General features: G+C 40.3%; 3 protein-coding genes, 1 non-coding gene and 1 pseudogene across 5 annotated transcripts; 2 read left to right on the plus strand and 3 right to left on the minus strand.

The window, feature by feature from the left end:
- The first annotated feature begins 1,199 nt into the window (after positions 1–1,199).
- On the plus strand, positions 1,200–7,103 carry LOC115743951 (mitogen-activated protein kinase kinase kinase NPK1). The gene is made up of 17 exons (XM_030678989.2): positions 1,200–1,669; positions 2,328–2,369; positions 2,483–2,548; positions 2,660–2,770; positions 2,847–2,927; positions 3,042–3,119; positions 3,216–3,298; positions 4,143–4,224; positions 4,304–4,404; positions 4,607–4,646; positions 4,785–4,844; positions 4,943–4,992; positions 5,088–5,271; positions 5,360–5,596; positions 5,701–6,041; positions 6,148–6,209; positions 6,679–7,103. The coding sequence occupies exons 1-17, from the start codon at positions 1,358–1,360 to the stop codon at positions 6,783–6,785; spliced, it is 2,037 nt and encodes a 678-aa protein (XP_030534849.1). The 5' UTR covers positions 1,200–1,357; the 3' UTR covers positions 6,786–7,103.
- A 181-nt stretch (positions 7,104–7,284) lies between these two features.
- LOC115743952 (pentatricopeptide repeat-containing protein At3g05340) lies at positions 7,285–10,539 on the minus strand. The gene has a single exon (XM_030678991.2). It carries the CDS (start codon positions 10,346–10,348, stop codon positions 8,393–8,395), a length of 1,956 nt encoding a protein of 651 aa, XP_030534851.1. The 5' UTR covers positions 10,349–10,539; the 3' UTR covers positions 7,285–8,392.
- Positions 10,540–11,527: 988 nt separating this feature from the next.
- LOC115743950 (mannosylglycoprotein endo-beta-mannosidase) lies at positions 11,528–18,952 on the minus strand. Of its 2 annotated transcripts, XM_030678987.2 has the most exons (12): positions 18,628–18,952; positions 17,668–17,806; positions 17,094–17,321; positions 16,886–16,944; positions 15,677–15,725; positions 15,058–15,288; positions 14,649–14,818; positions 14,368–14,572; positions 13,316–13,984; positions 13,006–13,233; positions 12,008–12,806; positions 11,528–11,891 (listed from the first exon to the last, which is right to left on the minus strand). In XM_030678987.2, the coding sequence occupies exons 1-11, from the start codon at positions 18,795–18,797 to the stop codon at positions 12,009–12,011; spliced, it is 2,946 nt and encodes a 981-aa protein (XP_030534847.1). In that variant the 5' UTR covers positions 18,798–18,952; the 3' UTR covers positions 11,528–11,891; position 12,008. The 2 variants fall into 2 exon arrangements, with proteins under 2 accessions (XP_030534847.1, XP_030534848.1); XM_030678988.2 differs by lacking the exon at positions 17,668–17,806 and having other exon boundaries at positions 11,528–12,806; positions 18,628–18,902.
- Positions 18,953–19,224: 272 nt separating this feature from the next.
- On the minus strand, positions 19,225–19,296 carry TRNAD-GUC. The gene has a single exon. It is a non-coding gene; the product is annotated as a tRNA-Asp (tRNA).
- Positions 19,297–20,549: 1,253 nt separating this feature from the next.
- On the plus strand, positions 20,550–27,015 carry LOC115743844 (annotated as a pseudogene).
- The last annotated feature ends 68 nt before the right edge of the window (positions 27,016–27,083 follow it).

Raw genomic sequence — 27,083 nt, forward strand, 5'->3', positions numbered from 1 at the left:
CGTTAAATTAAATTGATAAAAAGGCTCCTGAAGACGCACAAGTAATATTGATTTAGAAATCTCGCAGGCACACAGTTCATGTATGAAGACTAGTTACGTTTAGTGAAAATTTTTGCTAGAGGGTAAGAAACGAAATCTTGTGAATAATTTAGTGTAAGAAATATCTACCTTGTATATAGGTTTAAAGTAAAAAAAAAAAACAAATAGTCTTTAATATTAAATCCCAAATGCTCAAAGAGAAGGTCCTGTTATATTGATCTAAATTTTACGGATCACATTATTTGACTTTTTGTAATATTTCAAATTCTGCATTCGGGAAACTTTCAAAATGCTCAAGTGTTGACACATAAGTCAACAGATATTCTATAATTTTCTCATATTGAGCACTATTTCATACATTAGTGGAGAAGCGAGAAAAAAAAATGCGTTAATACAACGAAAAACCTCAAATTGATATACATATAATAAATTTATATCAAAATTAATTTTTTGATCACTAAAAATCCCAAACTAATACACATGTGACTAATTTATCATAAAATAATTTTTTGACTACAAAAAATTCTAAATTGGTATACTTGTGATAATTTTATTCTCTATTAATGTCCGTCAAATTAGATTAATATTACAAAAAAATCTCAAACTGATACATCTATGGTTGTGAGAAATGGAGAGTAAAATCTCAAACAGTACACTTGTTAACCGCCATGCATCATCCAACTCAATAGTTTGTTTGTCAAAATTTAACGGAAACTAACAAAGGATAAATTTTTCATAGGCGTACTAGTTCGGGGTTTTTGAATGTCAAAAAATTAGTTTAGGGTAAATTTATCACGTAAGTAATAGTTTGAAATTTTTCACTTTGTTAACCCCCCCAAAAAAAAACCCTTTTACTTTTGCATAAATGAAAACACACATGCCCAAAAATTCATCTGTTTGGAAGGTGAAAAAGAAAGTACTTATTTTTTCCTAGGATATGTGCAACAGTAAATTTGCCTGTATTTGTAATTTTGCGTGGGGGAAGCAGTGTAAAGTGAAAAGTGAAAAATTGTAGAATCATGAGGGGGAGCAATATTTTTCACTATTTGCATCGATGGGCGTCATGTTCCTTAATTTTGTTTTTTTCCCCTAAAAAAGATTGTTTGAATTTGAATTGGAATCTCCCCGCACCTTTTTTCCCTCTCTCTCTCTCTCTCTCTCTCTCTCTCTCTCTCCCCCCATTTTCGCCGTCCGAAATGAAATGAAAATGGTAATGAAACCACAACGTCACTAAAACCCCTCCGGGCCCTCCCCTCCCCCCTCTCTCGATCTCGATCTCGATCGATCGATCGATTCAGCGACACTGCAAGTACAAGGCATGTTCGAGTCGCTCCGCCGATCGATCGTGTTCCGCCCGTCGTCGGCCCCCGACGCCGATGAAGCGCCGGGGCCGGTGGCTTCCACCTCGACGCCGACGACGCCGGTGCCGACGACGACGAGAGCGATAGTGGAGAAGTTCAACTCGTGCATCCGCAAGTCGATCGCCTTCTCCAAGGTGTCGCCGTCCGCCCCCAAGGACAACGCGCCCGCGATCCGGTGGAGGAAAGGCGAGTTGATCGGCTGCGGGGCTTTCGGTAGGGTTTACATGGGCATGAACCTCGATTCCGGCGAGCTTCTGGCCGTCAAGCAGGTACTCTTCTCGGCCTCGAGGGTTTGGCTGTTTTGGCGGATTCTGCTTCCACTTGTTCGAGCGTGATTCGATGATTTGGCTCTGAATATTAACCGATTCTGCTCAGTTTCAGTTCGAGAAGAGCAACTTTTATGACGTCGGTGGTAAATTTAGTGGAACTTTGGGCTCTGAAGTTGTGCCTGATCTGTTCAATTGAAGGATCCTTGGTCTACTTCTGGCTAATTTTGCTTTTCATCACGAGCCTTTTGCTCATGCTTTAATTTTGTTTGTGTTTTTTTCTGCACTCATTCTATTGTCTATTATTTGCTTGAGCTGAATCTTGATTAGGTATTTTCCAACGTTGGACTTTTTTTCCTGAGTTCAGTCTTAGTTCCAGTTGTTGTCTAATTAGATTTACTCAATGGACTTTATCCGCTTCGGTTTCTAGTTGATTTTGCTTAAGAGTTCCATGTTGTTCTTTGTGCTTCCCCTTAACCGCTTGCCTTCATCTGCTGATTTCATGAGAAGTTCATACCCCATATTTGATTCTTGCTGTTAGTAGATTTTTCCTGGGCTGATCTTTTCAGTTTTATTAATGGCGTATCCATTTCCTTAAATTGGGTTCATGGAAGGAGTTTATAATGGATGTCGCGTCTTGTAATGGTTTGCTTTCCTCCAGGTTTTGATTGCAGCAAACAGTGCATCAAAAGAGAAAGCACAGGTTCGAGTTTTACAAAAACTTGTCTAATATTACTGCATGTGCTGGGGTTCCATGATCTGTGGATCCTTTGTATTTTGGTTGATTTTATATGACTTACTTAGTATTGTAACTAGGCTCATATTAGGGGCCTTGAGGAGGAAGTGAAGTTGCTGAAGAATCTCTCGCATCCAAATATAGTTGTAAGTGGCTTTCAATTTCGTTTTGAAATATGCAAGCTTTGGGCTTAAAATAGAAGTAAATAGTAGCGTTAGCTAATTTTTGGTCTTCTGATTGCTACCTCTGTCTGTCAGAGATATTTAGGAACAGTAAGGGAGGAAGACTCTTTAAACATTTTGTTGGAGTTTGTACCTGGTGGATCTATATCATCATTGTTGGGGAAATTTGGACCATTTCCTGAAACGGTGAGACACTGCCTGCCTAAGGAAGTTTTTTCTTGGGTGTTTCAAGTTCGGTCTTATGTGCCAATATGTTGAACAGGTTATAAGAACTTACACCAAGCAACTTTTATTGGGCCTTGAGTATCTACACAAGAATGGAATTATGCACAGGGACATCAAGGTGCATTGCTTCTTTTATATTGCCATTGGCATTTTTAATACTTTGCTCTCACTCACTCCTCCCCTCCCCCTGCTCTCTCTCAGTTTGTAATGCAAGTTATGACTCCATTTACAGGGAGCTAATATTTTAGTCGATAATAAAGGATGCATCAAACTTGCAGATTTTGGTGCCTCAAAACAAGTAGTTGAGCTGGTATACCTGATATCGATATTCTCAGCACTTCAATTTTTCATAGTTCTTGCTTTCCGCTTGGTCAATTAACTTAACACTATCTATGTTTTTATACAGGCTACCATTTCAGGTGCCAAATCAATGAAGGGCACTCCGTATTGGATGGCTCCAGAAGTCATTCTCCAGACAGGCCATAGCTTGTAAGTATTATAGAAGGTTGCTATTATATTTGTGAACGAGTTCTTTTCTTTTGTTGTTTATCTCTTAAAAAAGGATGAGATGATTAGAGCCAAATACTTCTATTGGTCGCATTTCTTCTCACATGTCATAACATAGAGTTCAAATATTATGGGAGATGTATGAACAAAAAATACATGATTTAGTTTAGTTCAGATATAAAACTACAACTCTAATATGCAATCTGGGAATGAATATCTTTAAAAATTGTTTTGCTAGTAATTTAATTTTGGTGCACACAAATGAAATGGTTCTCTGTCTCTTTCCTTTCTGGGTTGAATAAAGACGAATATGTTATTGTTACTAGCATTACACCTGACATTGAAATGCCCACCTGTGGAATTTGCCTTTTCAAGTAAGAGACTAGCTGAAAAACTGCAGAAAATATCTTAGTTGGTGACAAGTTATTAAACTCATTAACACATATCTACTGAGAATTTTGCCGCAACTTGTGACCTTATTCCAGCTAAAGTTTCAAACCATGAACTTCCATAAATTATTAAGTCTAGGAGCTGATCAAACTATTTAGAGTTTTCAAGTTGGATAAAACTCTTTATCTGCTTCTTATTTTTTGTTTTCATAAAATAAGTAAGTTAACTTGAGGGATCTTAGGGAGGTTAAATGGCAAATTGAAATTAAAGTGCGGTGCATTGCAGTAGAGTTTGATGCACTTTAGCAAGGGCGACCAGCCTTTTCCTTCAATTCTTGCCTGTTGCATCTGTCATGTTCTTTTATGCTGAAAATACTTTGTTTTTCTTAGTCTCTGTATCAGTTGCATTTTGTTGAGATAGTTGAAATTCCTCACAGCTCTGCTGATGTATGGAGTGTTGGATGCACTGTTATTGAGATGGCAACCGGAAAGCCTCCATGGAGCGATCAATACCAAGAGGTATTCTCACTGAAATACGAGTTTTGTACAATAGTCAATGTTAAATTCTGTCATATTAGTCACCAAGCTTGTCCTTCAGGTTGCCGCTCTCTTCTACATAGGAACAACAAAATCTCATCCTCCAATACCAGATCATCTCTCAGAGGAGGCAAAAGATTTTCTGCTACAGTGTTTGCAGAAGTATGATCATATTCCTTTCCACACTTCTTGTTGTCCTTTTCTTTCTTCTTTCAAAATTTAAATCCTAGAGAAACTTTTACATGCAAAGTTCTCTGGCTTTGCATTGAAAGGTAATTTTTGGGAGTAAATCTGTTACAATATGCTTGAAGAGAGTCTTTCCAGTCCTTTGCTTAATTGTGCAATATGTGTGATTTGATTTCAGGGAACCCCATGCAAGGCGAACAGCATCTCAGCTGCTGCAGGTAATTATAGTTATTGGTAGCATTTGAGTGGCATACAATAATTTCTTCAATATGTCTGAAGTCTCTTGTCCTTTAATAGTACTCCTTCCATCTGCAGAACTACACGTTACAGTTCTCATGTCTCTATATAATATGCAGCATCACTTTGTCACGGGAGAACACGAGGATTCTCATTCGGGTTTTTCTACCCTTGCCATGGTTTGTATACTCGATAATCCAGGGAGGCATGCCCATATCATACACATCGGAAGCTTTTTCCAGCTTAAATAAATTGAATTCTTTTTTCTATTAATCAGGAGAAGTCTGACATTCCTTCAGCATCTTCTATGGCAAACGGGAAAACCATGTAAGCTCATTCATGGATATGTCCTTCAGTTTTTTCATTTTGCTGGTTCAGTAGTGGTAATGTTTTCTGATGATGTAGCTTTCACTTTTTGCTAGTCAAATGTCAATGAACTTGGGAGCAGATATTGCTAACATGGATTCTATGAGCTGCTCAACATTCCGTCAACAAAGGTTGACAGCAAATGGTGATTGCTGGGGGGCACATGGAAGCGACGATGATATGTGTCTGATTGATGATGAGATTGACTCCATAGGCAAATCTCCTGCTGATATTCACAAGGTAAATTGCTTGACTTCTATGAGTTACCTTTCAACAAAAAGCAAGATGGCTTACATGTTGCACATGATCAATGATATTATTTTGGCAGAGCTTGAACCCCATAAGTGAACCTTCTATCGATTGGACGGGCAAATTTGATGTTACTCCAGTACCTCAGCCGCCAGGAATGGGCATCAACCCTGATCGAACAGTTATTAGTCCCACTGGTCCATCTGGATCTTTGAGTGAGGGGGGAAAAGACTTTTCATTTCCATCTGGACCATCAATACTTGAGGAGGACGATGAACTCACAGAGTCCAAAATCACAGCTTTTCTACACGAAAAGGTACAATTGGCAATTAAATGTAAAAATTGCAATTGAACAGTTGCAGTGTTAAGTCGATTTTTTGACTGTCGGTTGTTACATTCTTGGGGTATTTATAACTCCAGGCCATGGAACTGAAGAAACTGCAAACTCCACTTTATGAAGAGTTCTTCAACAGTTTAAATACACCTTGCTCTCCTGCTTTTGGTGAGAGCAAATGTGATGAAAATGCACCAAGTTACTTGAGATTACCTCCTAAAAGCAGGTCACCTAGCCGGGCTGCGGCTGGAACTTCAACAACAGCCACAGATGGAGTTGGCTCTGGAAGCCCTGGGAGTAATAATAGCAGACGTATATCCAATGTTGGCAATGCCAGCAATCAATCTTCACCGGATGTAGGATTGCCTCAGTCCAATGATTTGAAAGGTCTTGCAAATGGTGGTCTACAGGACTCAAGTAGCCCAAGGTTGGTTTCACTAGAGTTATCTTCGAAAAAATTCATTTACGTATGTTTATTTGTAAGCTACTCAGCTATAGTCTTAACCTCCCTAAAACTTTTATCGCTATGTTAGCTTCTCTGAGAGACAAAAGATATGGAAAGAAGAACTTGACCAAGAGCTTAAGACAAAACGAGGTAGATTTTCTTTTCCCAGTTTAACTCGTGCGGTTCTCTCTTTCCTTTTATGAATTCTTTTGTTTCTTTTCCTGGCAAATACTCGTGCAGTGCAATTTATGTTCCATCAAATATAACTTGCATAACGAATTGGTTTCTTTCCCTACATTATGTATGAGAAACATGTGACCAGTATCATGAGTCAGACTGGTGCACTGCATCACAAGTTGACGTCCATAATCTTCATGTGCGAAGTAAACAAATTAGCCATTTTTTGGAGAATTAAATGCCTTTTACTTTAACTGATTTTTACCGAAGCAGACAGATTGAATACTGTCCTAATTGCACCGAAGAAGGTTTGAACTCTCATTCAGGGACTCCTTTTTTGAATAAATACATAGTTGAAATATGGCCAGCAGAAATCGACATTTATCAACTACAGCACTTGTGTCACTGGGAAGCTTGGCTAAATTATGTGGTTTGTTTGCAGAGATGATGCGTCAAGCAGGTGTGGGAGCAACTAATACACCATCCCCAAGAGATCGAACTATTACTCGACAAAGGGAGCGAACAAGGTTTGCATCACCTGGCAAATAAGTAGCCTCTACACATGTTTTGCGTGTGTCAATGGTTTTGATTTTCTGCTCCTGCCCTAGATAGTAGAGGATTGAGTTCCGGTATAAGGTTCTTATCGATATTGCATAGCAAACAGTTTCGGAGAGCACCAAGAATTCATGTTGTGGTCACGACTCAGGTAATGCTCTAAAGTGGAGGGGTAGCGGCTGTATAAGCTCGCAAATTATGTATTTTAGAGAGACGATCAGAAATCTGTCGCTGAATGTTTCTTTCAGAGACAGGATGTGATTGGAGTCTTGGATATACATACCATTTTAGACATGATGTTTGGAAAAGAAATGTCATGCTTTCTTCTTTTTCTTCTTCTTCTTCCCCCCCTTTTTGTTTCAAAAAGACTCTTTCCTCACTTTGAGTTCAGTGGGGAAGGGCAGGTTAATGAATATATATTGAGTGTGCGTCTTAGAACATTTATGGCACGTATATGAAGACGTGACTTGTTATAACTCGATCGCTATGGTGATTCAGTTTCTTTAACATGTTGCAAAGACCTTCAAACTCTAAGCAGGAATCCTCATAAGCCTCGAAAGGCCTAAGTCATATGGAGATTCGATTGTAGGTCCAAACAAACGATCCCCTCCATTCCAACCCATGAACTCAACTGGCCACAGACAATATCTCTCTCTCCATCGAAGTATGTGATTCTTGGCAGTCCTATTTAGAAAATCTACTCCAAAACAGTGAATTGCGATATCTTCAGAAGAAGGAATCTACACATTGCCTCAACTTAGTTGATGCTGGGCAACCCACTGAAAAGAATGATCTCTCAAGCAGGAAGTGATCCAGATTCCAACTGATCATTGAACCTCCAGAGTACCAAATCTAATGAATCGAGAATTCGCTGTGAAATCCTCCAGCATTATGCCCCATTTTCAATATACCAAATCTGAATTGATGAGATTCTTCACAGATTTATACAAGCTACCTATGATCGCGAAATGGAAGAGGTCCAATGTATTTCTAGTTCCTGGTATCCAAACCATCAACACCTTAAAAGCTGATTTTTCCATGCATTGGTTCTTCGGAATCAAAGCTCCATCACTGTCATCACCGCAGCTGATTCTAGGACTAGCAGTATCTCAGTAAATTCACCTACAAAATTGAGAAATTCTTCACAACCACCCTTGAAACTGCATCAGATGGATTCAAACCCACTTCATGTTCGAGAGAGAGTGCCCTTGGTGGATCTGTATCCACTTCAGGATACAAGTGAGTGTTACATCAGATCAAACATGGTGGAAACCATCATTCTGCAGAACTGACAGCTCACAATTTCTCATCCGACGATTTATCCATCCATGTGTATAAGGCGGACTTTCAAACATTCAAATATATCTACATAAAAGCTACCCCAGCAGAAACTATGATAAGACCAAAAAAATGTTTCCACTTAATTTGCTGTCTGTCATAGATGGTTGAGCAGACTCACGTTACGAAGTTCATCAAGTCACCTCTTCTGATATACTTTGTTCCAGTCCGCATATCTTTCTAACTCAAGTAACATTCTAATCCTATTTTCTTTTCATCACAAGACTGAATCCAAATGGTCAGTAACTACACTTGCTTCTGCTCTAATCTGCGTCCAAGAATAGAGAGCGAATCTTGTCAGGTGTATATCCTTCATCTGTCATCAAAGGAAACAGCTCCTTTATAACTTCAAAAATGATTTCACTTTGCGTGTGCATCCTGTCCCTAACAACAAAGCTATGGACTTTCTTCTCAATCTCAATCGAACTAATGCCCGTTTCTTTAGTCACCCCAGCCTCTTTCATTCTTTTTATAGTCCTTGCTCTCTCTTTCCAATCACCTTCAGCAGAATATATATTGGCCAGCGAAATGTATGGCGCAGGGGTCTCGGGTGCAGCAGAAATCAGCTGCTCGGCAGCATACCTTCCTATCTCAGAATCACTATGCATGCTACAAGCACCAAGCAAGGCTTGCCAAACTAGAACACCAGGTTCCGTGGGCATTCCCTCTATGAAACTCTTCGCTTCAGCAAGGCGACCAGCCCGTCCCAACATGTCGACAACACAAGCATAGTGCTCTGTCCTTGGACTAATTCCATACTCCCTTTCCATTGAATCTAAAACCTCCATTCCCTCCTTGACTAAGCCAATATGGCTACAAGCATGAAGCAAAGAGAGAAACGTAACGTCTGTCGGCTTTACACCTTCCATTTTCATTTCTTCGTACAACTGTAGAGCTCCATAGCCACCTCCGTGACATGCAAAAGCATTAACCATGGAATTCCATGAGATCAAATTTCTTGAAGGCAACCGACTAAAGACTTTGAGTGACTCCACGATATCTCCACACTTCGCATACATGTTTATTAATCCATTGCTGACGAAGGGAATATGCGAAAAGCTTCTTTTGATAATCAAAGAGTGAATTTGTTTACCTAAACCTAGAGAAGTATCGACACCAAAAACCCCAAGAACAGCAGAAACCACATTAGAATCAATCTCCAACCCTTCCTTTACCATTTTCAGAAACATTTGTATAGCTTGTTCTTCAAACCCATTTTGTGCAAAACCTACAAGTATTACAGTCATAGAAACCTCATCTATAGTCTCTGCAGACTCGAATAAATCCAGTGCATCTTCTAGACTTCCACATTTTGCATACATATCCATCAGTGCACTCTCTACCAATAAATCTGACTGAATACCCAATTTCCAGGTGATGCTGTGCAACTGGCGCCCCACGTTTATTGCTTGTAGACCTGAACACGACATGATGGAGCTCAAGTATGTGAGAGTATTCGGATTGAGTGATCCGCTACGCATACTCATAAATAACTTTAAACTATCCTCAAAAAACTCATTCTGTTGAAGGCCAAAGATAACAGCCGTCCAACTAATTACATTCCTCTCGAACATTTCATTAAAAACCTGCAATCCCCAATCAATGCCACCACATTTGAAATACGATGTGATCAGAGCATTCCCAATCGTAACTTCCCTTTGAAATCCACCCCTGAAGACTATGCCATGCACCAACTCAACTACACGAGAAAGCTCACGGGTATCACAACCAGACAGAATCGTCGTTACCGTGGCTTTATCCACACCCTGAACACCCCCTTCCCACATTCTTTTGAACGTCCTACAGCACATCTCAAACTCCCCATTCCTCAAGAACCCAAATAGCGCAGTGTTCCAGGAAATAGTGTCTTTCGCGGGCATTTCATCAAACAGCTTAACGACATCCAGCATGTCTCCGCACTTCGCGTACATCGAGAGCAGAGAGTTCCAAACAACAAGACCATTTCGAAAGAGGTCCTCATTTCCTAGGTCGTGTAGTTCAGGGTTCTTGATAATGGATGCGTGAAGAGAAGAGCCCAGAAGGAAACGCCCTTCTCTGCCGCAAGTGGACAGAAGGCGGCTCACGTGTACGTTGTCGAGAACAAAAGTAGAAGCTTGCGATGAAGCGTCTGGAAAGGTCTGAGCTCGGAGCGGAGGAGCGAGAGAAGACCGAGGAGAGACATGGGAGCTCAGTCTCCGAAAGACCCACTTCGAATTCATCCATAAAATCAAAGTCGCAGAAACACAGTGACGGCGATTACCACAGAGAAGGCGAGGTTCTTTCCTTAGGCTAGTCTATCAAGCTTCGCAAACTGCGATTGTAGACTACAGAACTTTGACCTCCTCGGCGCTTTTCTGCCGAGAGGTGGAGCCGGGCGGGCTTGTGACGGCGGAAAAGCGAGTGCAATTCACGAGTCATGACTAATTGACTATGGCCATGCCCTACTTAAGTTCAGATATGCATGTAGGTAATGAAAGTATTAAAGCTTATCATTTTTTATATCGACAAATTGACAAATTTAAATTATATATCAAAATGACATCGTTCCAGCTACATTAGCGCTACATAAAATAAAGAAAATAATAGAAAAAATCACATTAATATTTTTCGTTAGCCAAATTGAACGGAATTAATGAAAAGACTCGACTATACCAATTTGATAAGTTTTAGCGCTTTATATTTTTTGCAAGTTTATGCCTCGATTGCACTTTCGCACGGAATTTTAAGACTTCTATCCCTTGAAACTTTACAAACTACTCAATTCAATTTAAAATGAAAGATAGTTATCACATGTCATCTTTTGACCATTCTATCGAGAGTCAACGGAGCCGAGGAAGCTTAATTTTGACTCGCTTTAATGTTGTTTGTTCACGCCTTTCTATCCCTTCCAGTCAGAGCAAGAGACAAATGGGTTTTGTACTTGACAACAGAAAACCAAATGCGCAAATGCAGCTAGCCTGTGCATAATTGCATTTGCACAAGGGATGCAACATGATATTAGGCAGACTTTTGTGTGCTTGTATGCAATTCACCGAAGCAGGGGCAAGAAAGCAAAAGCAGCCATATCGAAGCTATACTTCTAAATATTCAGAGGACATTATGTCTATCAGATTTCCCTCGTTAATTTCTGGAGGAATTATGGCCACTACAGGAACTCGCAACACTTGCGGTTGGAAGTCATGAACAAGCTACTTTTTCCGACAGAAGCATAATTAGGTAGACCCATAGCATGAATTGAAATGTATGGATCAGAATTCTCAATCAAATTCCATTTTGCTGATCAACAGGTATATCCTGGTTTGAAGTGGGCCATCAAGAGATTCATTAAGATAAACATCAGGATGGCACCATCCAACTTAAGACTTATATTATCAGGGGAACGTAGGTATCTTCGGGGCTTTTGAGAAGGGGAAGGATATCCACTTGTCATTTCTAAAAAGGGGCGAAACATCCGGGAATAAGAAAAGTAAAAAGGTTGTTTTCCTCCCTGTCTATTCTCTCACAGATCACTATACAGACAATTAAGATTCCTGTAACGAGTGTAGCACGGAGAAAGCACACATGCTCACAAATACATTTGCTTCGACAATTGACACTGTTAAGGATTCAAGACAGACTGATATTGTTAGAGCATCCAGCGGCATCCCACAAGATACTCCAGAGTGTGCGAAGAGGCAAAAGTGCTGAGACTCCTGCCCAGTGATGCTTTCTTACTTCCGGCCGGATGGTGAGAGACTGCTGATAAAGATGTAACCAAAGGAACTGATACACAAAATAAACACAGCCAGGACAAGGATTTAAGGGCAGTTATATCGATCTGAAGAGCACGTTCCCTCCACAGAATTGTAATATCAGACAGGACTTTGACCATTTCTCACCTCAGTGGACAGTATGCCCACCATGGTAATTCCAGCCATTCAGCGTGACTCGAGGAGTAACGCCAGTTGGAACTTCGAAAGAGACATTGATGGTCATAATTTCGCCCGGTACTAAAGAGAAGTAATTATCCGAGTAATGAACAGGAAGGATTCTTGTGTCTTCTCCTTCCTTGCGGTCTGCCTTCATAGCATGAACAGAGAAATGAAGGAAGAAAGCAACTCCAACTTCGGTTCCATTGATAATCGTGACGCTTGGACTATTAGCCTCCTTCGAAAAGCATTTGCCCGCTCTCTGAAGTAAACCGGATCGGCATTTTACCTCCTTAGCAGCTTGGTCAGAATCGAAAGAGGCCAAGTCAATGTCTCCCCCACTATGCCTTGTACTGAAAACATTCCGGTACGTTAAATTTTGATAGTCTGGCTTTTTAGATGTGTTTTGCACATGCATGTCAATTTCGTATGTGGAACCTCTGACATAAGCCCTAGATGTGATCCTGAGAGGTACTTTCTTCTTCCTGTATGCTTCCAACAGCTTGTAGTTACCACCAGACACATGTAACCAGTAAAAGTTCCTAGATATGATACCAAAATCGGACATGTGGTAGAGTTTAAGAAGAAGGAAGTAGACAGGCTTCGGACTTTGCGATTTGGGATATTTCATCTCAACAATGGAAACAGTCTTTTTGGGTGGCACTGAAAGTTTGTCAAAAACCTTGTAGTATGGACATGCTCCCTCCAAATCCCAGACTGAGGCTTCTATTGCTACGCCAGAGAGCGCATCTGATGTGGTATTAACAACCTGTAGAACCAGACCGGAAAAGGCTATTATCAAGTTCTACTATTTCACAGGAAAAATTATGAGTTCATATTTAGGCTATACTGAAGAATGTGTGACTGCATAACTTAATAGCGTTGCTCCCCAACAAAGATGTGCATCGAGTCTATTGAAAGAATAATAATGCTCTGAGCTCTTACTGGGATTCTATGGCAAGATGTACCTCAATAGAATAGGTGGCTAGATTAAGTTGAACATGGATCGGCTCTGCAGCTGAACGGCAGCCGTAGAACCCTGCCGTTTGATCAAGTAGGTGATCATAAAATTGACCTCTAAGACCAGTCCAAGGATTCTGTGTCTTCCATATGAGAACCCCCGTGAATTTTCTCCACATATAAGAAGTCCAGCCTTCCAATAAAGCTCTATACTGTATGTAGTTTACGAGCTGAGCCTGATGAGTCAAAAAAATAATATGTACTCAATGGTTGAACAGAAGAAACAGACTAATGGCAACACCCTTCATTGAGTCTTACCTTCAAACAGAAGTCATCAAGATCCTTGGGGGTACCATAGAGTTCGATTTGATCATGAACCTTGTCTGGTTTTGAGTATGGTATGTACTTATGGTATTCCCATATAGGATTTGGAACTTCTTCTGTGTAACCATTTGAAAGTTTCTTGAAGATTGGAATTTGCCATCCTTCTGGAGGCATTGTTGCTCTGATGGTAGCTGCAACAGGCATACCCACAGAACCCACTTCTGGATTGAATCCATAACTGTAGAAGTCATCCTTAAAGAAGCTTTCAGGATACTGGATCTCGTAAGGGCCATCGGTCCAACCACCTTTGCTGTCAGCAAACCCATCCCACATGGACCCTTGAACATAGATGCGTGTTCCATCGAGATAGAGGCTGGGATCTTTCTCCTCTTTATTCAAATCTTCTAAAGTTTTGTCATCTTCACCCACCTTTTCAAAATAGGGATGAAGTTTGAGGTAATTCTTTAGAGCAGTGTTGAGGTCATCTGGTGGAACTTGTTCGTTTCCACCTACCCAAAGAGCCAGACTTGCATGATTCCTTATAAGCTTGACAGTGTCTTTTGCACACAGAAGAAATAGGTCATGATCCAGCGGGCCATCTGGATTGGATACCGGGTCTCCACGTCCATCAACGTCACCAGTAATCCAAAATTCTTGCCAGACCTACAAAAGCTTTATAAGCGATTGGATAGCAGGACAAATTGATTTTGCTAACATACAGACAAAAATGACACCAAGCATCTGAAAAGAAGGTTGGCCGAGTTGTGTTCAAAACTTGACAATAAACCGTACAAGTTATGTAGAGGTCATTTACAAACTCTTAACATGTCATCATGAAGCAGGTGACTGAGTATTTATTCTGCAGCAACTTCTGTGAGTCAACAAATACTTTAGTATAAAAAAGGTTCCGTACATCCGGCACACATATTATTCTGTGTCCTATCCATGTTCTACCCGACTTCATCATCCAACATAGTATACAATGTCCCAAACAAGCTCCTACGACAGTGCCATCTCAACAGAGAGAGAGAGAGAGAGAGAGTTACCAGAAGACCATACATATCACAATAATGGTAAAATTCCGGCCTTTCCGATAATCCGCCAGCCCAACAGCGGATCATGTTGAAATTCATATCAGCATGGAATTTGATATCGGTCCTGTAGCGTTTCTCTGAAAGTCGCAGTAATCCGTCTGATAAAATCCAATTACCCCCACGAATAAAGATGGGCTGCCCATTAACCTTGAACAACCTAAAGGCACAAGTACATCGACAATAAAAAATGCAATTCAAATTTCTAATTCTCCGTAAATTATGAATTACCTCACCTTCCACCAGTTGCACTATCAATATGGCTCTCAATTTTGCGGAATCCAAATAGATGTCTCCACAAATCAGACTCTCCAAATCCTTTCACTTCAATGCTGACAGCAACATGGTAAAGGGACTGCTTTCCCATGCCATTTGGCCACCATAGATTCGGCTTATAGAAAAATAGCTGCCGGTTGATACCAAGAATCAATTAATTAGGATCATCTTGATTTTTTCTATATCCAACTTTCCACTTCAACTTTTCTGTAGATATTAAATAATATTGGCCAAACTCATCAATGCTAGGATATAGAAGAAGTAAAATCAGGAAGTCTTTTCCTGGGTGATTTTTCTTCTTCAAAAGAAAGAACAGTTATTCTGAAGACATTTTCTCTTTGACACTTGAGATACATCAATATTACTGACCTCCGTAAATGTATGTTTACTCCGAGCTCCAGGCAAAATTGACAGATGTTCAGTCCGAAGATGCTCTATTGAAGTGGTATTGCCCTCAAGTTCTGCAGTCACTTCGATGCTCAAAGAGCATTCAGCAACCCATGTACTTCTATTTTCCAACTCAGTCGTACAATGCAAGTATACTCTCTTATAGTTGTCGAAAAATGATGACACCAAGTGGGGATCAATTAACTTTACAGGCTGAACCAATTATGACATATCAGATTGGAAATAAAAGAAAACACAAACTATAGTCATCTTGAATTAACTGATAAATGAAAAATTGCAGAACACGGTTTTACCCCAACAGCACTATTCAAAAGCGACTGTGACTTGCATGCTAATTAATAGTTCCAGACAATTAACAGACAGAAAAGTTCTCCAGAAGCAGAGACAAAAGCTTAAGCCATAATATGGCAGCAGCGTTTTATCATGATCACCATTAGAGCCCCAGGTTATTGAACAAGGGTTGTCCTATTTTATTAGAATGTTCAACCAAGCTACAAATCAACTGGCGCATCAACCCCAGGGACTGAAACCATTCAATTGCAGGACTTATACAAACAAAAAACAGTGACTGTGCACTCACCCCAGTGACGGTAACTGATACTTCATCCCATATGCCAGTATTACGATCCCTATATGAACATAGATGCTAATCAATCAGAAAGTAAGCATGTAGTATGATGTCTTCTAAATGGTTTTACAACAAATAAACAGATAAGCGAAAAATTACAGAAATTCAACCACATTCCACGAAATAAGACAACTGCATCAGCAAATGGCAGTTACGATTTTGCCAATTAAACATAAAAAGCCAAAGAAATCCATAGATGACACATATATTATAAAAGTATGGCGCAGCAACAAAACATCACATCTTGCTAGGAGCCGTCCCGTCCCCATCCTATCTCCACCTTTATCCTAGGATCGATAGATGCATTTGCTACTCCAGCTTCTCACCCAACATAATCCGAACTGCTAGTATTATGATTTATTGAGATTATCTAATCACAAATGCTTTAGTTTAAAAATACCAATATAATGGGCAAAAATAGGAGCATACACAATATGAACTTCAAAAGTAGTTTAACTAATCCTTGCAACGATCCACTCTTTCCCATCTAACGAAGCTTATTAGCTTGTCCCTTCAAATCTCATGAATAAAAAAAAGTCAGTTTCTGAAGGACCAATGTGTGTGGAAGCTGCAAGATTTTGTGGGACCACCGCCAACTGTTCTAAAAGTTTAAGTTGTGAGGTTGTTGAACAGTTAGCGATCTAATATTTACATATTTTAACATTCCCCCTCGCGCTTAGCCTGGTCTTTTTGCCTAGTACTAAGCATGAAAATATTTAATTGGGGAGACAAATAGGGAAAGTTGTTAGATGAAGGCGTGGTTTAATATTTACATATTCTAACACTCCCCCTCACGCTTAGTCTGGTTTTTTTGTCTAGTACTAAGCGTCAAAATATTTAATTGGGGAGACAAATAGGGGCTTGAAAAGATTTGAACTCGGGACCATCCGTTACGATACCATATGAGATTCCAACTGTTCTAAAAACTTAAGCTATCGGATGAAGGCGCAGTTTAATATTTATTTATTCTAACAGAAGCTGAAGAAGCACATGTACGAATTACAACGGCTAAGCAATTTATGGAGAATAAAGCTGCTCAAAATCTGCTTTCGACTTCAGAAGCATTCAAATAGAAGCTAAATTACTAGAAGATAGCAACATTGCTCAGTCAAAAAAAGCAGAACTTATCATGTATTACTTCTCCAATGACGAGTTGATTACCTTATAGGAGCAATCCAGTCCCAACCCTCAACATATTGTGTTGCGACATCCTTTCCGATCTAATAAAACAAAAATCCTACATGAACGTTTCGCAGTTCTGATAGGAATCACACTATTAATTAAGCTAGACTGGGACAATATTTATTATGTACTTCCAAAATGCTATTAAATGCAGAGGAAGACATGTTATGCAGAAGCAGGTACATACCTCATGGTCCCCACCTTGTCCTCCCTCTGGAGGTATTTTTCCAGGGTGATCTGGGGGGTGAACAAGAACTGCTAGCATGTTTTGTCCATTAGGATGGAGAATGTCAGTAACATCAAGTTGATGTCTTCTGAACATTCCTTTTGGAAGAACCTTTTTATGCCCATTCAAGTAAACTTCCGCAGAGTAGTTAATTGCTCGAAAATTCAGATCGAGGTGTTGTGCTCCAGGCTGTGAAAATTTGAAATAATATAAAGCAGTAGCTCAAGCAAAAGTCATGAAAAGAAAGAAATGACAAACACTCAACAACAAGCAGAATATCACTTTGAAAATGTGAAAGATGAGACAACAACATCAATAATGGTAACCAGATTAACTCCATTTTGTGATAAGTAAGAGAAAACAGTACCAACTGTCAAAAAATGGTACAGGACACAACTTAGCACCAGATAATTTTTATGAAGGCCTTTAGAAACCAGCAAAAAAATGCATTTTGAAATTATTTATGTCAAATATGTTATCATTTAAAACTTGAGAAAGAACACATCTTGATTCTTCTAGCAAGAATGCAACGTACCAGCTTGCATTGGAAAGCCGTGAAAAACCAAAATGTGTAGAATTCCCTTCCAGAATCAGCAATATCTATAATGGCCTCGTTATTTAACCCATAAAAAGGATCTGGAACTGCCTTGTTCTTTACCAGGGTTCCTAGAACACTGCAATTTATATCGCCGTCAGCAATCGAGGCAAATATCTAAGAGAGTAAAAAGGAACTCATTCTCTTACCAGGACATGCTAGAATTCTTCAGTCAGTGAGGTGTAAGCCACATTTCAGATACTTGAATAAGAACATAGACCAAAATGAGCCGGTCAAAATTAATTTAGGACAGAACACCGGTATCAGAGCATCTTCCCTACCTAAAAAAGTTCTATCTTCTTTCTGGACAACTTCATTGACGTTTTTGCCTCAAAATTGTAACTAACTATTTAACTCACCAGATCTTACCCAAAAAAAAACTATTTAACTCACCAGATCACTTACATGCCCTGATCCATTTGATGATTCATAACTGGGGAATCTCATTTCTTCTGCTTTTTTCATTGAGATACACTTAATATTTCAAATTCCAACACTCGTAACCTTCTGAAATTATGATCGAACTCCAATTTCGTTATTCATCTGAAATTATGACTAGACTTAATAAGCCATTCAAAAATATCAAAAATTAGTCTCCGAGCAACCTTGCTCATGTCTGGCTGCAGGGTCATCTGCAGTCCATCTTTCACGTGCTAAAAAGATTTGACATTCCAAGAGCTACATAATTCATTTAACATCGAGACCAGACTTAGCTTTTTCACAAAATTACACCAGAATTAGCTTCAAAGAAATGCACAATCAGTTCTCTCTCTCTCTCTCTCTCTCTCTCTCTCTCCACGATCAATGTCCACAATCGAACCGCCCAAAAGAAGTTCCTAACTCAATTCAGACGCATGCAGTCACCGCAGGAGTGAAACGCACGGGAAAATTACGACTTACGTCCCGGGAACGACAGCCTCCATCCACGGAGGATCGGCCCCGGTCGGAGGATGAGTCGTGGTGAGCTGAGCCCCGGTGAGCTCCACCTCCGTCGATCTCGCCGCGAGCCATCCGGAATCGAGCTTTGTCTTCCCAATCCCCGCGATCACCGGCGCCGCCGCGGCCTTCATTCTCCCCGCACAACCCTCAGGCTCGGGCGGATACTTGCACGCAGAGCGACCGCGAGTGAACAAGTGATGCGAACTGCGACGGCCAGCTCGCAAGCCTTTTATCTGCTTGACCAAAAAGAGTCTGTCTTGAGTCCCTGTCGGTCTCTAATCGTCGCCGTCCGTGGCTGGGGAGTTTCACGCGAGTCCATCGCGTGGGGGTCCCACAAGATAGATTGACGGTCGGATCAGCGGTCTCTTAGACAGATTACTGAAGTAAGAAGTAGTAGATCCCGACAATGCAAACTGGACAAGCTGTTGGTTGCGGCATCCACGTGGGGATTGCGGTTCATAGATAAGACAGATTGCAATAATTACAACCTCGCGCAATCGTCGTTTTTGGCGCAGTTCGGCAGGAAAAAAAAAGGAAAAACTAAAAAAGGAAAATAATCGCCGTTGCCGGGGATCGAACCCGGGTCACCCGCGTGACAGGCGGGAATACTTACCACTATACTACAACGACATCATCGATTAATTGGCTTTTTTTATTCATATTAACCTTTTATCCGTACCGATCAGTTATTCCTTTTCTTCCAGATCAGAATTAATTTTTTTCAAAAATAGAAAGTACCCGCTAAAGACCTTGTAATATACTGATTGCGAACCACTGGGGATTGCCCTAGTAACCAATCTTCTCGGAGGTGGGGATTCGAATCCCGATCTTCGAGGGGAGTAGGGTGGGGACGAATGCGAAGAGAGCAGAGTTTCGAAACTTGCACATGACACATATTGCACAAAGTGTGACATTTATGGTAGTATATGATAGAATAGAACTAGAACAACACACATACCCATTGCGACAAAAAACAAAACCATAATGTCGTCAGTATCCAAAACTTGTGTTATTGTAGTTTGAATTTTTTTTTTCTAAAACTGAACGTTTACTAATAATGTCGATCGATGATCTCTCTCGATTGTTAAAAAATACTCACCAAATGAACATTGCAATCCTCACTAACAAGGCATGCATGTTTGCTTGCCACCACTCGCTTTTTCCACAGTTGCAATCATCTCTTTTCTTGTCGGAATGGTCCATTCACAACACATTTGCTTGCCATCTCTGGCAAAGCCTGAAGTGGAGAGAGAGAGAGAGAGAGAGAGAGAGAGAGAGAGAGAAGAGAGAGAGAGAGAGAGGCGACCCCTCTTCAAAAGTTGGGGGCACGGCAGAACTCTCCCTTTTGATGTTCATGTTCAGCCGGGGGGCATGATATCCTAAATTTTACGTGTGAAAGCAAAATGAACAAGTGAGGAAAGGGAAATGCAAGATCATACAGATGTCAAACTTTTTCTTTGAATTTATCCTCGAGTTTACAAAGTATTATAATTAAAAGACTCTTCGGGAGAAAATTTTATGTGTTACGATTGATAGTGTAACAATAGAGTTTATGATTATTTATAACAAAAAAAAAAAGTTCAGAGTATTAATGTCATCGAGAGCATATTTTAGGATTTTTATTATATTAACTGTTTTTTTAAATTCATTAAGAGTTTAAGTAATATTTACGGGTGTATTTGTTTCCGAGAAAAGATTGTGATAACGAAAAATACTTCATCGAAACTTCTTTTCTAGAAAAATGTTCTAAAAAATTTGATTTTCTAATCGTAAGCTTGCAATTTTTCTTCCATCCTAAATAACTTTGTATTGATAGATCATTTCGAGCAAATTAAATGAGTTAGAAAGTTCAGAAAACTAATTAAAAAGTTTTTGACCAGGAGAGCATTTTTTCGCGGCATCGCCTTCCCGGGAAAACTTCACGGAATCTGCGGCTTGGCGTCGTCTCCGGGCAATTCGGAGCCACCTCCTCCCCTACGGCGACGTGGCCGATGGTCTCGATCTCGAACCCTGCCATACAAGCCAATGCCGCTTCCGGCGAGTTCAACGGTATTCATTCCGGTCGGAGGGAGCTGTCTGATCGGACGTGCTTATTTTGCGACTCTCTCTCGTCTCGTCATACTTCTTCGCTTGCTTCCTCTATTGTTTCTACATGTTCAGCTCGCTCGCTCACTCTTTCTTGCGAGTCACAGATAGTAGTTTCTTTCGCGCGTCTTCTGTTGTACGCTTTTGTTATGAGCTCGATTCAAAACTGAATACGGAATCGCCGTCATGGCTTCTTTATCGGTGACGGATTTACTGGCGACGGTGAGAGAAACTAGCGATGGGGAGCTCGGGAGGCCTCTAGTCAGATACTCTTTTGGAATAACCAAGTAGCTTGAGTACTTTCACTTCCGATTGACTTCTGAATCTTTGAATCGTGAAGCCGTAATCGCTGGAGAGCAGCTGAGTCAATACAGTAGTTATGAAGGGCCTGCAGTGATGGTCCTCACGATCGCACCGCCTCATCACTTAGTGCAAATGTAGGTCTTCATTAGCCTGAGTGAGCTATCTATTACCTTGTCCCTTCCAGAGGTTGATCACGGAATTTTTTCGCTAACTGTAAGCAGATAGAATACCTATGTGCGTTGATCAGAAACAGTTTCTTGAAGTTGCCAGTGGGTGATTTGTCGTAGGAGCATTGGCAGAGGCCTAATTTGTGTCATGAAAACGTCTATAAGCTGGAACTGAAATTACTATACACGAAAGTTTATTCCATTTGCGCACGGTTTTGGCGATGAAGGTAGGTCGAGTCATTTTAAGTAGAACTTTTGCTAATGATATGTAGTTATACACACTCAGCCTGCATTGAGTTGTTCGCTCTATTTTCTGCATAGGAAGGGATTACAGCGTGATTCTTCCTGAAGACCTGTGTACCGGGAAATGGATTGTTTATAGGTGCTTATTATCATCTCGTGAAGTGAGCTGGTGTTGGTGGTACCTTGAAGCTACGTGTCTACAAGCTCTCTTCTCTTGGTAGATCGGCACGCTCTCCTTTGAAGCTTGTCAGTAGATTTACAGATCACCCCAATATCGGAACGTTGCATGACAATTTCGGGGCTAGGCTCTCTCTTTACTCCATCATATTGCAGCTGTACCGGCTGTCTTCTGTGCTTCCCAAACGCTGAACACAGTGAGTTAACTCTCTATCGTAACAGAAATTTCTGTATATTGATTTTTTAATGGAGGAGTACATGATCTTCTAACAAAAGTAGATTGCACATCTTTTTACATTCACACTTATCTATTTTCATTGTTTGACATTCACTTGTTTTGCAGTAAAAGTACAGTAATTTCTACTTCTATTGTTTATGCTTGGTGAGGAATTCATCTGTTGGAAAGTTTCAGTCTCATTGTTTCTGACTTGTAAATGCGCCGTGAAGCACAATAGCTTACGGTGGTCGTTAGTCTGTCTTTCGGGCCGACAACATTTAGGTGTGTCTATCTAACAAGCTAATACGACAGAACATGTGTGTCCTATTATTCAGATTTTATATTTCTGACACACCGATTATATTCAAATTTGTTTGCTGTTTTTCGCAGTTATTGAGCTTCTTGTCTGAGATTCCATCCGTTCATCTAATTGTGGTGTGTATTAAGATCGAAGTTGGAAAATAGGAAACTAATGGTTCGATGTTTCCTTTCGCTCACACTAGACTTGCTGCTCTGGAAATATAGGTAGTTAGAGGAATAGATATGCACTTGCCCTCCCTCCCACCAACGTCGAGAGTTGAGCTGATTTCATACTTGAAACTTCTGAGTCAGGTATGATGCATCTTCCCTTGTGAATTTAGCATAGCAGCCTTTGCTTAAACACTCAATCCCTTATTGTTTGAGAAATTTTTGGAATAAACATGGAATTTTATCATCCCGTTTTTAAAACGTAATTGCAAATTTAGAAGCTTGTCCTGCTGACTTGTTTAGTCATTTTAGATTATCAGATAAAAAGTCCCGGCACCAGCTTCTTATAAATATAATACTCTTTGTATTCCCCTTCTCATTCTGTTACAACATGAATTTTTTCAAGGACACTTGCCTTCAAGATGAAATGAAGTGACTGGGTCTTTTTTGTGCATAAAGAGCTGTAGAAGCCAATTTGTTGGCTTTAAATTGTTAAAAAGTTTGTCACTCTGAAAAGATTTGAATGCTGTGGACTCCTTGTTTTTGGCCGAAATTGTTTTTGGGCTTGTGGACTATAGGTGCTTGCTAGGTCTAGATTTCGTCAGCTGAGTACTTCTCACCTGATTATTGGCATCAAGTGCCTTCTGCATTATCTATAGTGTTATCTTATTCCTCAAGTTGTGATGGACATGCCAATGTGCATGTCTTTAATTAGTTTGTCCAAATTATTTGATCACAAATTCTCTCTAGTGTTTGGGATTTGAGTAATCATCAACTAAAAGATGTTTCCCTTTAGGGCCGTAGCAATCTCCAGCCTTGCTGTCCCCCTAAGCCAGAAAATATCGCAACCATAAGCTACACCAGTGGAACAACCGGAAGACCAAAGGTAGAAGTGTGGATTTTTCAGTATGGTTTCTTTTATGCTGCACATGTCGGTTTTAGGACATAACACTGTGCATGTGGAACTCATTTACTTCCTTGTCTCGCATTAAAGGGGGTTGTGTTGACTCACGGAAACTTGATTGCAAGTGTAGCTGGGTTTAGTCGAGCGAGCAAATTTAACTCATCAGGTATGTGAGTCCTTCATCATTTGTTGTTTCATTACATATGTACAACCAGCCTTTCAAGGTTTGTCAGTTACATAATTGGCAACTCGTGGAACTGTCATTTCATTTTTCTTCGCTGTCCCTTGACATATGTTTTTCTCCACAGCTATATATCCTATCTCCCTGTGACACGCATGTACGAAAGAACCAATCAGATCATATCAGTATATTACGGGGTCGCTAGTTTTTTACCAAGGGGTATGTTGCTTATCTGGAAAACTATACACAATTTTTGACCGACTACATCCATGTTTGGCTCCTTTGGTTTGTCAATACAGATCCCTATGAAAATGACGAAAATTAGCGACATTCTCCATAATGTAGTCCTTTAAAATACTTAACCTTAACTCAAATGTATCAGCATCCTTTTCTGTTGATTTACAAGCTAGATGTCATTCTTCCATATTTGGGTTTAAGCGTAGTGTACCTGCATTAATGTAAGAGAATCAATTATGATATTGCGTATCACTTGATTTCAGGTACTTACCCTGAGGGTTTAATTCTACATCTCTTACTAAGCAATAGGGTCCTACTTTTCAGGACAATGTGAAACTGATGGACGATTTGGCTACGGTTTAAGGGTAGTGTACCTGCATTAATGTAAGAGAATCAATTACGATGTTGCATATCTCTTGATTTCTGGTACCTACCCTGAGGGTTTAATTCTACTTCTCTTAGCAATAGAGTCCAACTTTTCAGGACAATATGAAACTGATGGACGATTTGGCTTCTGCTTTGAGACTGACAATTTTTTGCAGTGTTCCTCGGCTGTATAACCGGATATATGCAGGGAGAGACAGCCAACTGTTTGTCAAATCTTTTGCTTGATACGGAGAAGTGCTGATTTCTAATTTGTTTCAATTATGGAAGAATAATAAACACCGTGAAGTCTTCAGGGATGCTAAAAGAGAGGCTATTTAGAGCTGCCTTCAATTCGAAGAGGCATGCTATATTGACAGGTGTTAATGCTAGGAAGTTTCTTGCAAGATAATAAGGGCATACAGTTCTTGATTGGCTGTTAACTTTTAATGTAATTTTGCCTCTGTTGACCTGAATGATTAAAAAATGTGTTAGGCCGGAATCCATCACCTATGTGGGACAGACTAGTATTCAATAGAATAAAGGAAAAGCTTGGAGGGCAAGTCCGTTTCATGGGATCTGCTACTTCACCATTATCCCCTGACATCATGGACTTTTTAAGGGTGTAAGTGTGCTTGAAATGTATCACTTATTTGAACAACTGATCTCCATTCATTTATCTTTAATGAACAGATTCTTTTTTTTGGTCCAAATGAACAGATTCTATTTGCTGCTATTCTGTTGCTTCTAATTACACCATATCACAGGTGCTTTGGCTGTCAAGTACTTGAAGGGTATGGTATGACTGAGACATCTTGTGTAATAAGCTGCATGGATGAGGGCGACATTTTATCTGGTCATGTTGGGTCTCCAAATCCTGCCTGTGGTGAGTTCAACATAGTCTCTGTAGTTTTACATACTCAAAGTGTGTGTCCTTTAATTTATCAATCTGGCTGTATCAAATTAAGGAAGAGAGGTCATTGAAAATGGCTGGCAATTAATTGTTGAGACTTTTTTGTGTGTCTATCCTTGTCCGACTCTTCTCCAGAAATAAAGCTCGTGGATGTTCCTGAAATGAACTATACATCAGAAGATCAACCCTATCCTCGTGGAGAAATCTGTGTCAGGGGCCCCATTGTCTTCCAGGGATTCTACAATGATGAAGTTCAAGCGTGCTCAACCTCTTCAACTGATATTTTCAAATCTGTTTGGTTTAACTGCAAATCTAAATTTCATCTGAATGAGCAAGAGAGAGGTAATTGATGATGGCTCTTGGTTGCATACGGGAGACATTGGGTTGTGGTTACCGGGAGGCCGCCTTAAGATTATTGATAGGTGAGTCGAAAGTTACATTTTTTCCCCTCGCCTAACCATAATGGTTAGGGGTCCTGATCCAAGGAAGGGGTCACAGGTTGAAATTTACCTTTATCATGACTGCAAATACTGGTCGTGAAACTTCTGAGTGTGACTTAAGCACTGAAGCTCTTTTTTTTCAATCGTGTCTTCTCATGAGATTTCTCTGACAATTTCTAATTCTCAATTTAAATCCTACACGGTGCTATTACAAGAAAAAGAATATTTTCAAGTTGGCACAAGGTGAATATATAGCACCAGAAAAGATTGAGAACGTATATTCCAAGTGCAAGTTCATCTCTCAGTGCTTTGTATACGGTATGGAAGGAGTTTTTACCCGACGTATGATACTCTCTTTCTTCATTATTCCTATCGACAGCCCAGTGGCTGCAGCAGATTCGTTCCCGCGGTCAAACCGGAGGACAGGGGTTTAATCCCTTTCAACGTGTTGTTTTATAGGCTGGCGTGCCGACCTTTGTATGGAATTTCCTTAAAGTCTGTTGACTGCTTGTTTGTCTCAGCTGATAGCTTGAACTCTTGCTTAGTGGCGGTTGTCGCTGCGGACCCAGAGGCACTGAAAGAATGGGCTGCATTGCAAAACATAGAGGTTTTCCTTAAACTTATCTCTCTCTGCCAAAAGTCTAGATTTTTGGAGTGTAATCTTTGGTTCTTATATTATTTCTTCATCGTCAGAACATTGTGAGTTGGGAATTATGCATCTTTATGAGTAGGCTAATATATATATCAAGCCATCTTCTTCATTTCAATTCGGCGAGAATTTTTTGTGCGACCTGCGAGTCCCACTGATCTTTCGTATTATCCTCGATGGCTACTAAAGGGGAACTCTGCATGCTGAAATGGCAATGAGCGTGATCATGATTACCGTTGTATGTTGTGATTAGTTGACATGCATTTGTTACAGTAGAACTGGAGGTGCTGCAGAGATTGTTGCAAGTATCCAATCATTTTGTGAGCCTGCAGTGTCGTTGGTCTCAGTGCATTCACCGAATAAAGAATTATAGTGTCCTTTTATAGGTCATACCATACGCTCGCAATTGTTTTTCATTCAGGGGATTGTCCATTTGTTGATGGGTGGATTATTTGTGGTTCTTGCCATGCAGTATGCGACTTTAGAACAGCTATGCGATGACCAGCAGGCGTGGGAAGCCGTTCTTGCTGAAATGGACGCCGTTGACAGAGAAGCGGAGGTATATACTGTGTCCTCTAAAAGAGATCATCTACAGCCTCTACTTAGTTCCCATTCGACTGCCTCTAATCACGTTGCTTCCCTTTTCCAGTTGCGAGGCTTTGAACATGTCAAGGCTGTGGCGCTGGTGCTTGAACCATTCGCGGTCGAGAACGGACTTCTCACTCCGACATTTAAGGTGATTCGATTCGATGTTGCCTGTGCATTTTCACCTAATAACTACTCTCATGAACCTCAAGAGTCGACAGTCGTGGCATTTCGGACAAACATAGCGAAGATTAACGTTCTCTTTTTGCAGATCAAGAGGTCTCAAGCCAAAGCCCACTTTGCTAAGGTGATATTGGACAAGTATGCTGAGCTTTCCACATCTGATCCATCTCCTCAGAAGGGTCTCCTGATGCGTAAGTATCGCATCTGAAACTCTAAATATATAATTTGTATACGGATAGGGTATGCCGCAGAAGCTGGTGGTTGTAACACGCTACAAAATTAGGTCTCTGTATTTTGTTCTT

Source organism: Rhodamnia argentea, chromosome 1 (genome assembly GCF_020921035.1).
Source record: "Rhodamnia argentea isolate NSW1041297 chromosome 1, ASM2092103v1, whole genome shotgun sequence".
NCBI classification, from domain to species: Eukaryota; Viridiplantae; Streptophyta; class Magnoliopsida; order Myrtales; family Myrtaceae; genus Rhodamnia; species Rhodamnia argentea.